The following is a 13044-nucleotide window of genomic DNA, read 5'->3' on the forward strand; positions in this document are numbered from 1 at the left end:
CGAGAGGGTGTTCTCAGAGTATTTTGTGCTTTAAGGGCGCTACAAGATACTGAACGAACGACGTCTATGATCGGCACACCGTAATTACATACGTACTTGCTGTAGATGGTCCACTGTCCTGTGTTAGACTACCTTGTGAATACAGTTCCGTTCACTGTCAGGTAACTACAGCGTCTGCATCCCCACCGGGGTGCGCACTCTGGTGACAATGACACAAGGATCTTTCTTAAACGCTACTCGGCTCTTCCAGATGGCACGAGTACGCTATGAGATACAAGCCCTTCGATACTGTAGAGATCGTGCATAAGGTTGTTAACCGTTAGACATGCGGAAACAAGAATGAGAAACTGAGTGGAGCAGTCAAAACAATCGATATCTAGTCGGAAACGTGTCATCGTCGGGCCAAAGCTCTACAGCAATCCTCCGCACGCTCGCGGGAGAACAAAGGGGAAAAGCGAGGCAGCTGAACACAAGGGCCCATACCCAGCAACGGTAGGTTGACGCCTAGCCACCTATTCGTGTACAGAACCAAACTGACGTCCTACGTATATTTAAGATTCGATACTAAACAGAGTTGTCAGAGGCATCAAGTTATGAAGAGTGCGAATGCAGTCACCCTTCGGCTTGAGTAATCTGCGGAGGGGTGGTAAGGTAGGTGAGTGTTTGAGGACTTGCGCCTGATTCAACGTGGTGTCCAATTCAGCTCCCACCTCAGCATACTCTTTCACGAGGGCTTCCTTGGACCTCTGGCTCGCAGCTCCGTCTTCCTCTGAGTGGAGCTCCCGCGTAATTTCGAGCCGCCTTTCGGACAGCTGTTCCAAACGAGAACATAACTTTTGTGCGGCAATAGTCCCCTTGTATGTCTTCAACTCCAATATTTTTTGCCTTAGCATCGAATGATATTGCTCTTGACTCCTGATTATTACTTCTTGAAGCAGCCCCCTAGCTGCGTCCCGAGTGTTCCAAAAGCGGTATGTCCTAGATCCCTGTGCAATCATGGCTTTCCAATAGTGACTTCTCAAAGCTGCCACCCTCTCGTTGCCAACATCCTCGTCGACCTCGTCCCACATCGTGGTGACCAGGCCCGTCTGAGCCATGGCTTCCTTTCCGCATAACTTCTGAAAGAGTTGGAGGTGTCTCAAGGGTGTCCAACGTAAACGATTGTCAGTTATAGGATGGAACAACAAGATAGCTGAGAGGAAGATCCGGTCTTTGTGTCTTAAAAAGCCTGATGTGAGAAACAACACGCCCTGTAATGAAAAACCTTACACTTCTGTGAGTGACCTGTATACCATGTCCAATATCCGCTTCTCGGATGTGCTCATATTATCGAAGCCAGGCGTGTCCAACAAAACTGCGTTGGTGAAGTTTCCAATAGTGCATCTAGTCGCGCGGATTTCTCTTGTATGGGAGCCGGCACATAGGGTATGCCCTATGCCTTCCTCACTCCCAATGGCCTTGCCTATAAACTAGACCTGTCTAAGCCGGTTGAGGCGTTCAGCTGCATCTAAGGCTCACCGAACTTTTGCCGCACCCCACTGGACCAATTATCCTGATAATTGACCAGAGATGGGTGAGGGAGACGGTTAAGGTCTAAGCCATTTCACGCACAGAATGAGTATGTCTTGCGAGCTCAACTCATTAAGCTGGACCTCATGGGCTTCATGGACAGCTTCCTGCGGCGGTTGTATTGCAGTGCCATTTGGGTCGACTTTCGGTTGCGCGCTGGCTGCTACTAGTGCTTGTGGCATCGCCAACTCGCCTGCAAGGTAACGAGACCATCGTCAAAAGCGTGTATTCTTTAGAAGTAAAGTAGACATACTATGATCACGTATCCCACCTGGTTCTGAAAGAAGGAAGGCCCCTGACGTTCCAATGGCCTCACGAGGAGCATGGCAACGACTCGGAGACGGGTCTGTGGTCCAATTCGGTAGAGTGCGAGGTACTTCACAACGAATGTCGTCACCAGTCCCAGGTGGTTGACGTGCTCTAGCAATACTAGCAACCTCAACCCCCGCCGGTTGGATTTGTTTTGATTTCTTGCACACGACCGCTCGAAGCAACTCCATAGCCGACTCTGAAGTGTTCCAATAACGGAATATTGTAGATCCGTCGTCGAGCATTGGTTTCCAATAATTTCCCTCAAGTTCTACAAATCTCTCGTTGCCAGCCTTGTCAACCACGTCCCACATCGTAGTGACCAAGTCGATTTTGACCTGAGGCGCAAGTTCATCTCCGAACCACTCCCTACAGCGATCGAAGAACTCCCGAGGCACCCAACGCATGCGGTTGTCGACTATGGAATGGAAGAGTAAAACAGCCGAAATAAGGGCCTTGCTCTTGTTCCTACAAGAACAAGCTCCCGAGTTCAGAAGCGGAACGAGATTCACACAAAAACCGTGCTCACGAATTGCTAAGCCAGTTGGAAATCATACACAATATCGATATCATGATGGCAGGCGTTGCACCGTCAAAGCCTGGGACATCCACCAAAATAGTGGGAATTCCGTCAACCACACATTTGGTTGCTCTGACCTCCTTTGTATAGGGTCCTGCCGATAAGTCGTGTCCTACACCCTCATCGACCTTACCAGTTACCTTGGAAATAAACTAGACAACTTTGAGGTAAAACGCAGTGAAAGGACCATAACGGCTCACCGAACTTTTACCAGATCCCGCTGGTCCCGTTATCCTGCAGTGAAGATATGAAAGAGGCACTAATATAAATATAAAAACAAAAAATCTGCCCACAAGATGATGGCATCTTCTTCACCGAAGTCACTCAATGGCACCTTCGACGACAGGACAGGGGGTCCGTGAGGCTCTGATGATCGTTCGGGTTGCGGTTCCAGATTAGTGGATGCAACGGGCACGTGATCCGTCCGTCCACTCTTCAGGGCCTCTGCTTGCAATGCAGTTCCTTCTGCAGGCGCTCCACTAGCAAGGTCTTTCATCTGGTTAGCCTGCGCATCCGATTCACGGGATCGACGTTCTGCTGAAAGAGAAGTGTTTTGCCTTCCGCCTTGCTTCGTTGATGTATCCGACGAGTGGATATCAATGCTCGACCCGATGCGGAGACGCCCAAAGGATCTATGGACACGGATTTCAGGCTGACTCTGGCGGTACAACTGCTCGGTAGGGCCACGGTCAGCAAATCAAATAATATCAAAAGCCAGAAAGCTGACAAGCCGATGGATGGGTGCCATGAGGACGGCCACGTCAGCGTTGTCGGTGGCTAGTATGACCCGTTGGTAGTCGGGATGTCGCAGATCCTAGATGCAGCCGTAGGGGTAGCACTGCGATGTGGAAACAAATAGCAAGTGTTAAAACCTGGAAATATACGGTGCGGAGTGGGTCATTATACTCGCCCTAAGCCCAACTCAAGTTCAGGCGGAGAATTAGATACCACGCAGTTATTGTGGCAGTATCTAGTTACCCAGGAATGAAGGGAGCGCGGAACGTGTTGCTGCAAAGGAATTTGAGGTAAGATTACGATATTCCATAGGCGTTTGGGCCACGCTGGGAACGCGAGGCTGTTGGGCCTGCAAACTCCATAAAGCACCTTGGAAGTGCTGGTGCGCGTCGAAGTCAAGTGTGCCCCCATCATTCCCCCAAATAATATCCAGTGCGGGCGGCTGTGGATCAACCAGGCTCAGACTTGAGATGAATCAAATAGCAACGTCTCCGTACCAACCCACTGCGGCCATGTACCCTATACCCACCTATACTTACGGGTCAGCCTCATCTGATAAAAAATGCGTTGTCTGGGAGAGCAATTGCAAATACTTCCTGCAATGTTGAGTACGCTCTCGACGTTGCTGCACCCTGGCACGTTGATCAGCAATTCAAACGTGGCTGCTAGTCGATCACCCCAGTGGAGGCAAGGCTGAAGAAAACAAGACAAATCTGAGCCTGCTCAGAACAACTAGTTTGCGTCCGACGCCGCCAGGCAGTCTAAGCAAGAAGCGAAGGAAGATAGTCACTCAACTAGCAGGTAGACAGTCAGAGGGGTCGAACGTTGATCGATGCATTATTGACTCTGTGCATGTCGTTACATGAAAACCTTGGATCCATGCATCAACTAAGCAATAACAGGGTCGCCCATTGCACCTCGTGCCAGTATTACTAGATGAAACTCATGGGTAACAAAACAGGGTCCACCAGGGTAGAATACAGAAAAATATACAATGTGTCCGACGTACTCAGAACTTCTAAGCGTTCCATAAACTCAGCTCAGAGTTACCACGGCGCAGAAGATACAACTATGATCAGACCGTAAACAAGCGCCATTCTCCACGACACGCGGGGGGCAACATGAGGTTCGCCTGACCCTATTGGCTGTAGGAAGGGTGGAGTGTCCGCGATGTTGGTGTCTGTAGAAGCAGCTGAGGATATGCTAGTCGCAGTCGTGCTAGTTCGAGTAGCAGACGAGGATGAGGATGCTGGAGACCCAGAGGGAGATGGGGTAGAAACACTGCTCGTGTAGGTACGAATGTATGAAATATCCCAGTAGGCAGTGTCGTAAAGCGGGCTTCCTGGACCAACAACACAGTCGTTATACTTGACACAGGTCCATCGTCAGTTTGTGGTACCCCTCTACCAGGAAGATTTTTCTTACACATAACCCTGTTGGACCAGAGCTCCCACATGTCGGGTCATAATCCCAGCTCAAACCCGCCCTATATCTCAGAAATACTTTCAGAAGACTAAATATGGGGAGCCAGCAACAGCACTCACCAATCACCACACAGAGTAATGTCGAGCACGAGATTTTGAGGTGTGAAAAATGCAATCATATTGCAAGTCGAGGAAGAAAAATTTGCGTGAGGAGTTCCCCAGTCTGATAAATCGAGCGACGAAGTAGACGTGGCTTGGCTTATAGACAGTGGAATGTCTGGTCGCTATCATTGACCATGGAACACCTCATCACCATAAGTTGCATCACGAAGATCTAGAGAACCTACACTCCAGAACCAGATACTGATTTCAAAGTAGTCAGGAGTGGTTGGATGTCGCATTAATTCAAATACCCACTAAATGCCTGTAGTGTCGAATCTTGTTGCCCAAACTCCACCCCCAGAAGCAGCAAATCCGCTTTGGAAACTGTTTGGCAAGGTTTCTATCACGGTGCACCCCGACGGCTGGGAACAATCGGTAGTTAGTCCATTTGTGCCGAGCTGACCAACCGATCCCGAGTGTGTACAACCCGCCGTAGTGTGAATTGCCATCTGATTATACGTCATGAGATTGATGCCTTCTATTATATCGATCTCGCCATCGTCGGGCCATTTGGGACCTGTACATCCGTCAAACAAGCCCTTGACCCAGCAGGTGGTTAGCGCACCGAAGCTCCAAAATGCTGGCCACACCTAGGAAAATAATAAGAATGCTGACGCTTCCCAGATGCGAGATGACCGTCACCGAACAACCGTAAGGGATATGGTTTACATCTATGAGCCACAAAGCTGCCAAGTTCATATGCGTCTTGAGTTGTTATTCGTACCTAAAACGAGCAGTGAACAAGCTGAGATGTCAAAAGGTGTAGACTAACGGAGTTTCGTTCTTGGCCATATGTCACGTTGGTCGTGTTGTCCACCTTGAGGATGACGTGGCCTTGGTTATTCACATATGCAAGCCCCTGGCTAATGGCATCTGTTTCGGAGAGCCAGGTGACATTGCCTTGACATGAGAGTGAGCCCAATTGCGAAGCAAAAGGAGCTGTCATACCAAGTGTCAGGTTGTCGGGGGCGCCGTAAAAATCCCATCCATCAAAGAAGGTACTCCCAGAGTACTCTCGAATGACGTCGTACGCAGAACCAGTGGAAGCAAGGAGAGCGAATATACTGAAAAAGACCAGCCCGACCATCGTTCAATAATGATGACTGGTATTCCAGTCGCCCAATTTATTGGCCGATAGGCCATGCGCAAGGGCGAATGCGGAACGGGGACCGACGAAGCACGAGTCGACAACGTGGCCATAATATCATGTTCACGCTGCATGGGCTAGAACTATCGCTCTAGTACTCTCCGTTCGAAGTCTCCCTGCCACTGGGTGTTTCACTAAGGCGCTTTCACCGGAGAATCCATTGCGAACTTGATCATTGATGCGAACTGCCCAGGCAAGGCTTGATGCAGTACATATAGATCATAATATCACAGCTATGGTAAGCAAACAAATGTCTTATTGCAATGACCTGTCATTCAAGTACTGCCATCTGATCATGATGCAGATGATACATGATGCATGATGGCTGATCTGACTGATTCGCGAGTCGGGAGCCGCCTTCAGAGCGGGATTTTATCGTAGGTCAGTGCACTCGCATCGGAAATCCGCAAAAGGCTGATCGGTTTGATAGAACTTGATGCCGGTTGGTGCAAGGTCACCTTTACAATAAATATGCCTCCTGTTGCCCATGATAATTCCGAACAGCTCCGCACTCGAAGCCAAAGACGACATGGAGAAGAATCAAAATCGCCTTGTAAACCAACTACAAGCCGTTCATGCACGGCAGCAAAAAGTCATCCTGCAACTTCAAGCGGACAATACAAGGTTGTTGAGCGATCTAGGAGAGATTCGTCGGGAGAGGGATAATTTCCGAGCGGAGGTGGCGCGGTTTCGGAGAGGGCATACAGATATACAGAACTGTCTCGACGAGCTATCGTCGGATTATCACGATCTCAAACGTGAGCATGCGAACCTGGTGCGCTCATTTAACTCAGCAAGCATGCACGTGGGGCGGCCTCTGAGAACATTGTCCAGTAAGGTGGGTGGCTTCTGCGGGCCCGGGTGACGGGCCTCTATCCTTAATTTCCTCTCTGCAGTCAGTGCTCCCGCTCTCTGTTCTCAGCGAAGGGGACGTCAAACAAGATCCATCCCTGCCAAACGTCGACGGTCCCTTTGTGAGTCACTCTTTTCCGGTTTTTCATGCCGAACTCAGTCACAGCATCTACAGGACACATTTCGACCTCTTCCAAACCATCTGAAAGTAGACTCTGAGTTACCAGGTCCTCCCAAAGATAATACCACCTCGGCACTGGGAAGGTCGCTCAGCGATGCGAGCATAACAACGCGGATCACCTCAGCGTATCATTCAGCGACGTACTAGACTTGTTTCTTGTTTATATGAGTAGCTGAGCTCCAAGTCACTGTAGAAACTAAGTGTAGAGCTCTTACATAAGTATGGTTCTATCGTGTGAAGTTGTAAGCCTTCTTATCCGAACCGAAGATGGGTTTGCCATTTCATCACAACGCAGTACAACCCCTGCATTTACCCAGGAGAGATAGGAGGAATGTCGCAAGCAGCATTGTTACAAGAGACGGAATCTCTGCTTCAATACTCGGAGCCCAGAGAATACAGCAATGAAAGCACCGCTCCCGACATTCGTGACGCTGCAACCAGTTGGTGCAAGGATTGTACATGCTAAAGATTGATCCTGCTGAGTTCTACATAGCCATTCCAACCAAAGACTTTAGTGACACCCGTAGACAGCAGTTAGGTATGTACACGAGTCTTCTGATTCAAGTGCTAATAACCTGTTGCAGGGCTGCTGAATGCTGTCTCCCTTATCTTCAACAGGATCATCGGTACCGGGTGCGCCGTCCTCTGTTCCAAAAATCAGTGGTTTCTAATGTGTATCGTAGTGTTTTTGCAGCACCGAGCGTAATTCTCAAGTCCTCCGGCAGCGTCGGACTCACCTTTGTGATGTGGATTATTGGGGCTTTGGTTTCAGCCGCTGGAACTGCCGTATATGTTGAGTTCGGAACGGTAATCAATCTCTTTGAGGGATGATTCGATTATGTTGAAGTCGTCCTGTGTAGGGTTTACCCCGGAATGGCGGGGAAAAGACTTACTTGGAATACATTTATCGTCGTCCTGCATTCCTGATGTCCTGCGTATATGCGTCATATGGAATTCTCTTGGTACGTAGATTATGATGCTAGTCTACGTCTCACCTGATTCTTGCCTTAGGGTCAGGTGCCAGCCGCTAGCGTCGCTTTTGGAGGATGTAAGCTACCCGACGTACTCCAGTGAAGGTCAGGTATCTAATGTAATTCTACGCAGATGTGCTGCACGCACTGGGTTGTGAACAAACCGCCGTTCATGTCCGTACCGTTGCTTGCCTGTGTATCATTCTCTGCCTTTTCGTCCATGGCGTTTTCCCCACCATCGGTATCAAGCTGCAAGACACCTTAGGCGTATTTAAGCTAGCCGTTCTATTGCTGATTTCAGCATCAGGTCTCTTTAGTTTAGTGGGGATGCCTGGATTTTCAGTTGGAGAAGTGTATGACCAACCTCGCAACTTCGGGTGGACAACATTTTGGGAGGGATCAAGCATGAGCGCCAACGCTTTCACTAATGGCGTGTATCTTGTGATCTGGTAAGCATACGGTGAGGTAGCCGGGGACTGTGGCTCACCGTTGCAGTTGTATAGGTCTTTTATTGGCTATTCGAACGCCAACTATGCGCTATCCGAAGTCCGGAATCCCATTCAGACCATCCAGCGTGCTGCCCCCCTTGCAATGCTCTTGGTGACAACGGTGTATGTTCTTGTGAACATTGCTTATTATGCTGTGGTGTCAAAAGGAGATATATTAGAGAGTGGAACTATCGCAGCGTATGTGCTGCCGACCATCTTAAGTAAGTATTACAACGGCTAAGGTCTATTCCACAGGGCTCTGTTCTTCAGAAATCTTTTTGGTCCAGCGACTGAGCGGGTGAGTATGTCGCAGTCCCAGCGATCGTAATGTTTATATTTGCCAAGGTCCTCAGTGCAGTGATCGGTTTATCCATCCTCGGAAACATTCTGGCAGTTTTGTTCTCTCAGGGACGAGGTCCGCGTGTTTCATCTTTTCCTTGACAGTCTTTTCATGTGGCCTTTAGTGAATCAGGAGCTAGGGCGTGAAGGTATCCTGCCATGCTCGCAACTCCTAGCGAGTAACGAACCGTTCGATGCACCCCTTTTTGGCTTGTTCATCCAGTCTCTGGTTTCTATCCTTACGATACTGTTGACACCAGCTGGAGATGCATATACCTTCGTCGTGAATTGTATGGTCCCCAGCTTTCCTCTTTCTCATTTTCCTGACTCATACCTGTGAACAGTCACTTCCTACCCCCTTGCGCTGTTCAACTTGTTGACTTCGGGCGGCCTGTTGCTCTTGTATACCCGACCATACAAACCGTACGACTGGAATCCTCCATTCCGAGCCCCGAAATATGTTGTTATCTTCTTTTTCCTCTCCAACGTATTTCTCGTGGTCGTCCCGATAATACCTCCATCCCGTGGGTATGAGGTCTATGAGCATTTACCCTATTATGTGAGCAGCGTGAACGAGTATACAATGTGTTATTTTGAACCTTTACCCGCCATAGTCTCATGTCGTAATGGCTATGGCGATCGGACTGGCCGGAGTGCTTTACTGGTTTTTGTGCTTCGAGTGGTTACCCCGGAGGAGCGGACACAGGTTACAACAAGATGTCATTACAGAGGCAAACGGCCGCACGCGACAAGTATTCAGACGGATACCCGTCCATTCGGAGTGATGTCGTGGAAATCGTTAGATTAGACTATACCCCGTAGACTCCTTCCAGGCCACAACCCCTTTCACACTTCTACCTTGGTATGATTCTCCTGGCCCAATGCACCAGTGTAGCCTGCCTCTTGCTATCCACAGAACTGTTAACATGTGGCATGATCAGTGTGTCCTCGCGAGGCGAAATGAGATGAATATCGGTAAGCTTGGCGACCTTCCTCCCAACACTTACCTGTGTCTCTTTCTGGGGTCTCTTATCGCTTTTCGACTCAAACTCCGCGAGTAACTACAAGACACCCTGATACGTAGTCCAAGAATATTGTTCACGCAACAGGGCATTTCCAGGTGTTCAATCCCCTCTGAACCTCCGTCGATACCTCATTGCATATAGAAGGACTTCAAGGTACCTTCATCTGCGATGATACGCCCGAACGTATTTCAGCATGAGAAGTGCCATTTGGCAGCGTATATTCTCTTAGGTGCTTTTTTAGTGATGCAGCGATCATTTTGGGCCAGATTGCAGGGATGATTTCCAAAACATTCGAGCACCCTTTTGATCTCGTCAAAGTAAGGCTCCAATCCCAGGTACTAGTTCCAACCGCGCGCTTCAACGGACACATGGATTGTCTGCCGCGATGGTATTCGATACCAAGCAGGGGGCAGTTAGTTTATGTAAGTGTAGGTCCGACCAGAGTGTACGGAGGTGTGTCTGCTGGTTGATCAGTGCTGTCCATGTCTGTGGCTCTCTTTCGGCAACTCTGTCCTCGTTCAACACACATTGCGTTTTGTCTGAACAGTTCATGCTTAAAGACAGTTCCGCCCACAGTCCTCGGTCGCACATATGCATCGAGGTCCAGGATAAAATCCACTCTCGACCCGGTCCTCGGCTCGCGGCGACTCTTAACCATGGAGAGGCGCGCTCGGAGTACCAAACAGCAGAAATGAAGATGTCTTCCGCGGTGGGATGGTATCGGAAGGAAGTGGCTACCTTCGAGACACAAGTAAGTGGTCGCGTAACGCCTAGTTTGCTTGCTCCCGTAAGAGTGGAGGTTTATGGGAAAGGCAACGACCCCGACAAATTAGAGCAAATTGCCACAGTTGGTATCAAGGATGGTTCAGTGTCAATTGTCACGGTATTCGACGAAAATGTGCGTTGGTGCTTCTTTGTGCAAGGAAGTCCTTGTCCTCATCGACAACTTAGTAGATTATGACAGCTGTCGAACGAGCGGTATATAGTGCCAAATTACCTGGAATTGTTCCTCGGAGACCGGACACCAGCACCGTCAGAATTCCTATACCCAAGTAAGTCAGCTTCCCTTGCACTATCCTACGTATTGCTGACCAACCTTCGAAGGCTCACATTCAGGTAAGGCGCGTTCATCGAGCTAGTGTTAAGAAAGGCAAATACGAGAAGCGCTCTACCGAGCTTGACGAGGTTCGTTTGAAATTGCTGGGCCTACTGTGATGACAGCGTGCTAGCTGGACATAGTTCCGAAGACTGGCCGATAAAAACGTCGCCGAGGTAAACATGATCCTGGAAGATATGAAGAAGATAGGGTCCCTATGGGCGATTGACTAGACTTGCAATTTTGGACATCGCATAAGTGACCATTTCCGTCGATCATAACATAAATTTCAGCCCACTTTGTTCCGACGGTCCATGAACAATGACACAGTACGAAGGCGTCAACATCAATACAGCGACGTATCCGTGATTATGACTCCACAAGTTGATTTACTTCCATGCCGTAACATGTTTGCCTCAATGTCCACTGATCACTGCTGTGTGACAGGAACTATGTGCTAGTGTGTGTAGCATGTAAGAGTACAATCGCCATCGCTGGGTCGCTTTCCCAGTAATGGCGCGTTGGCTGGCTGGAACGGGATGACTGCCACTGGATAAACCGAGTCCTCAAGCGTCACTGAGCCGTCGTATCGCATTTGACCGTCAATTGCGACGAGACAGGAGGGCGCGCATTGCTAGATTCTAACGTCACCCGCCACATGCATGATTGGATTGAGGAAGATGGCTAGATGTACATACTACCTGGTGTGTCGTAATACATTCTTGACGTTGAACTTATCTCATTAGCCACGTCGCATGATCAACAGGTCTGACAGTTTAATTTCAGGATTTCATTAAAATATCATTGTTCAATAGTATAGCGTCGCCTCGCTTCGAACGCGCACAACTCATTTTACTATCTGAGGCCGCCATCAAAACGTGGATCGAGGGTGTTGTACTGCGGCAACCATGCCGCCATGTAGTCAACTATCTGCCCATATGCTAAGATTCACTTCTTCGGCCACATTACTGCCAGGTGTACTCTCGAAAGAGTAATACACGTTGCGAAGGCCAGGAGACTCTGGCATCAATCAAGGTATGGATACGTGGACAAGATCACTCAATTTAAGCGTAGCTTACCACCGTAGTACGTCCTGCTGCCCAGCTAGCTTACCTTTCACTCGCCTCACACGGGGTCCCAGCAGCTCTCGTTCTGCAGATGGGTTTGTTAGATATATTTCGCTGGTCTAGGAAGACGACTACCATTTTTCCGACGGATGTCGTAGTGTTGTGAGTACACTGATACTACCTTCAGGACCCAGTAATATTGAGGTTGCAAGTAGCATTGTAGGTCCTTCTGGCTCAGGGAAGAGTTGGGTAATATCAGTTCTTATCCTAGTTCAAGCTATCTCTCATCCTACGTTCCCCTGTATTCTACCTTAGCTTTTGAGCATTCTTTTGAAGATGGCAAACACTCACGTTCCAGTCAACAGAGGCCAGAAGCCCTGCACTACAAAGGTCTATGCAGAAAGATGCCACTTTGAAGGAATGCAGGGTGACATAATCCTTGTGGACACGCCGTCCGTTTACACATACATACGCCCAGATGGGGAGAAGACTGTGAAAAAGTGGATAGATTCAAAGTAAGATATATATTACAGCTTCGTTGCTTAGAGTAGGGACTGACCTATCGAGCCAGCTATATACAGCCCAAAGGAGCCGGAATCTTGTACATGCATAACATTGCGTCGAACCCACTCGATCCAAATTTGGAGGTCTCGAGGCATTTCAGTGCTTTCCGACGCACATGCCCGCAAGGTCATGCTCCCAGTGCTGTTTGCGTTGTTCCGACTGTTGCTTTGGGGTCAACGTTATCTGCCGAGAAGATCAATACATCGATGACACGACTGCGGTACCAGGCAGATAGTATAGGTGCGTCAATACTTGGGATGCCGTTTGACGGAAAGCCCGGGACGGCATGGGACGTCGTGCAGGAACTACTAAATGAGATTATGAGATATGGCGGTGAAAATCATAGGGATGAGTGAGACAGAGGGAATTATATTGCTTCTGGGGTCCCTGTTTGTACACCAGCGTAGTACTTTTACTAACATGTGTAGTATCTGTGCCAATCGTCATACCTCAATACACTTGAGATGGGAGGTGGGAATACCATACAAGACGGCCACCCAAGATAACAAGTCCCATGTATCCACAAGCGACCGTG

General features: G+C 49.0%; 5 protein-coding genes across 5 annotated transcripts; 3 read left to right on the forward strand and 2 right to left on the reverse strand.

Moving 5' to 3' along the window:
- Positions 1-156: 156 nt before the first annotated feature.
- F5J12DRAFT_343558 (uncharacterized protein) lies at positions 157-2530 on the reverse strand. Its single transcript, XM_051738983.1, has 7 exons — positions 2408-2530; positions 1823-2346; positions 1612-1762; positions 1519-1552; positions 1270-1469; positions 617-1218; positions 157-564 (listed from the first exon to the last, which is right to left on the reverse strand). The coding sequence occupies exons 1-7, from the start codon at positions 2449-2451 to the stop codon at positions 542-544; spliced, it is 1578 nt and encodes a 525-aa protein (XP_051596955.1). The 5' UTR covers positions 2452-2530; the 3' UTR covers positions 157-541.
- A 1709-nt stretch (positions 2531-4239) lies between these two features.
- Positions 4240-5866, reverse strand: F5J12DRAFT_895959 (glycoside hydrolase family 16 protein; the record flags this gene model as incomplete). Its single annotated transcript, XM_051747896.1, has 8 exons — positions 4240-4560; positions 4619-4679; positions 4738-4901; positions 4965-4980; positions 5035-5296; positions 5395-5503; positions 5552-5679; positions 5728-5866. 8 exons carry the CDS (start codon positions 5864-5866, stop codon positions 4240-4242), a joined length of 1200 nt encoding a protein of 399 aa, XP_051596956.1.
- A 206-nt stretch (positions 5867-6072) lies between these two features.
- F5J12DRAFT_343623 (uncharacterized protein) lies at positions 6073-6968 on the forward strand. The gene is made up of 5 exons (XM_051738984.1): positions 6073-6164; positions 6231-6307; positions 6357-6368; positions 6431-6900; positions 6954-6968. Exon 4 carries the CDS (start codon positions 6456-6458, stop codon positions 6789-6791), a length of 336 nt encoding a protein of 111 aa, XP_051596957.1. The 5' UTR covers positions 6073-6164; positions 6231-6307; positions 6357-6368; positions 6431-6455; the 3' UTR covers positions 6792-6900; positions 6954-6968.
- A 322-nt stretch (positions 6969-7290) lies between these two features.
- F5J12DRAFT_895961 (APC amino acid permease) lies at positions 7291-9542 on the forward strand (the record flags this gene model as incomplete). The annotated part of the gene is made up of 13 exons (XM_051747897.1): positions 7291-7399; positions 7453-7497; positions 7544-7592; positions 7643-7766; positions 7820-7921; positions 7971-8007; positions 8064-8379; positions 8434-8616; positions 8674-8716; positions 8764-8833; positions 8883-9047; positions 9102-9316; positions 9372-9542. 13 exons carry the CDS (start codon positions 7291-7293, stop codon positions 9540-9542), a joined length of 1629 nt encoding a protein of 542 aa, XP_051596958.1.
- Positions 9543-10332: 790 nt separating this feature from the next.
- Positions 10333-11111, forward strand: F5J12DRAFT_895962 (ribosome recycling factor-domain-containing protein; the record flags this gene model as incomplete). The annotated part of the gene is made up of 4 exons (XM_051747898.1): positions 10333-10680; positions 10737-10834; positions 10904-10967; positions 11022-11111. The coding sequence occupies 4 exons, from the start codon at positions 10333-10335 to the stop codon at positions 11109-11111; spliced, it is 600 nt and encodes a 199-aa protein (XP_051596959.1).
- Between the last annotated feature and the right edge of the window lie 1933 nt (positions 11112-13044).

Source organism: Pisolithus orientalis (genome assembly GCF_024613125.1).
Source record: "Pisolithus orientalis strain OTSU chromosome Unknown F5J12scaffold_34, whole genome shotgun sequence".
Lineage (NCBI taxonomy): Eukaryota > Fungi > Basidiomycota > Agaricomycetes > Boletales > Pisolithaceae > Pisolithus > Pisolithus orientalis.

Excerpts from the sequence above, each read along its gene's own strand:
- F5J12DRAFT_343558 (XM_051738983.1), bottom strand. The coding sequence starts at position 2,451 with ATGATATCGATATTGTGTATGATTTCCAACTGGCTTAGCAATTC. Across the intron at positions 2,347-2,407 it reads TCCAACTGGCTTAGCAATTC|GAACAAGAGCAAGGCCCTTA; the intron begins GTGAGCACGGTT and ends TTGTTCTTGTAG. Across the intron at positions 565-616 it reads CAGATTACTCAAGCCGAAGG|TATCGAATCTTAAATATACG; the intron begins GTGACTGCATTC and ends AACTCTGTTTAG.
- F5J12DRAFT_343623 (XM_051738984.1), top strand. The coding sequence starts at position 6,456 with ATGGAGAAGAATCAAAATCGCCTTGTAAACCAACTACAAGCCGTTCAT.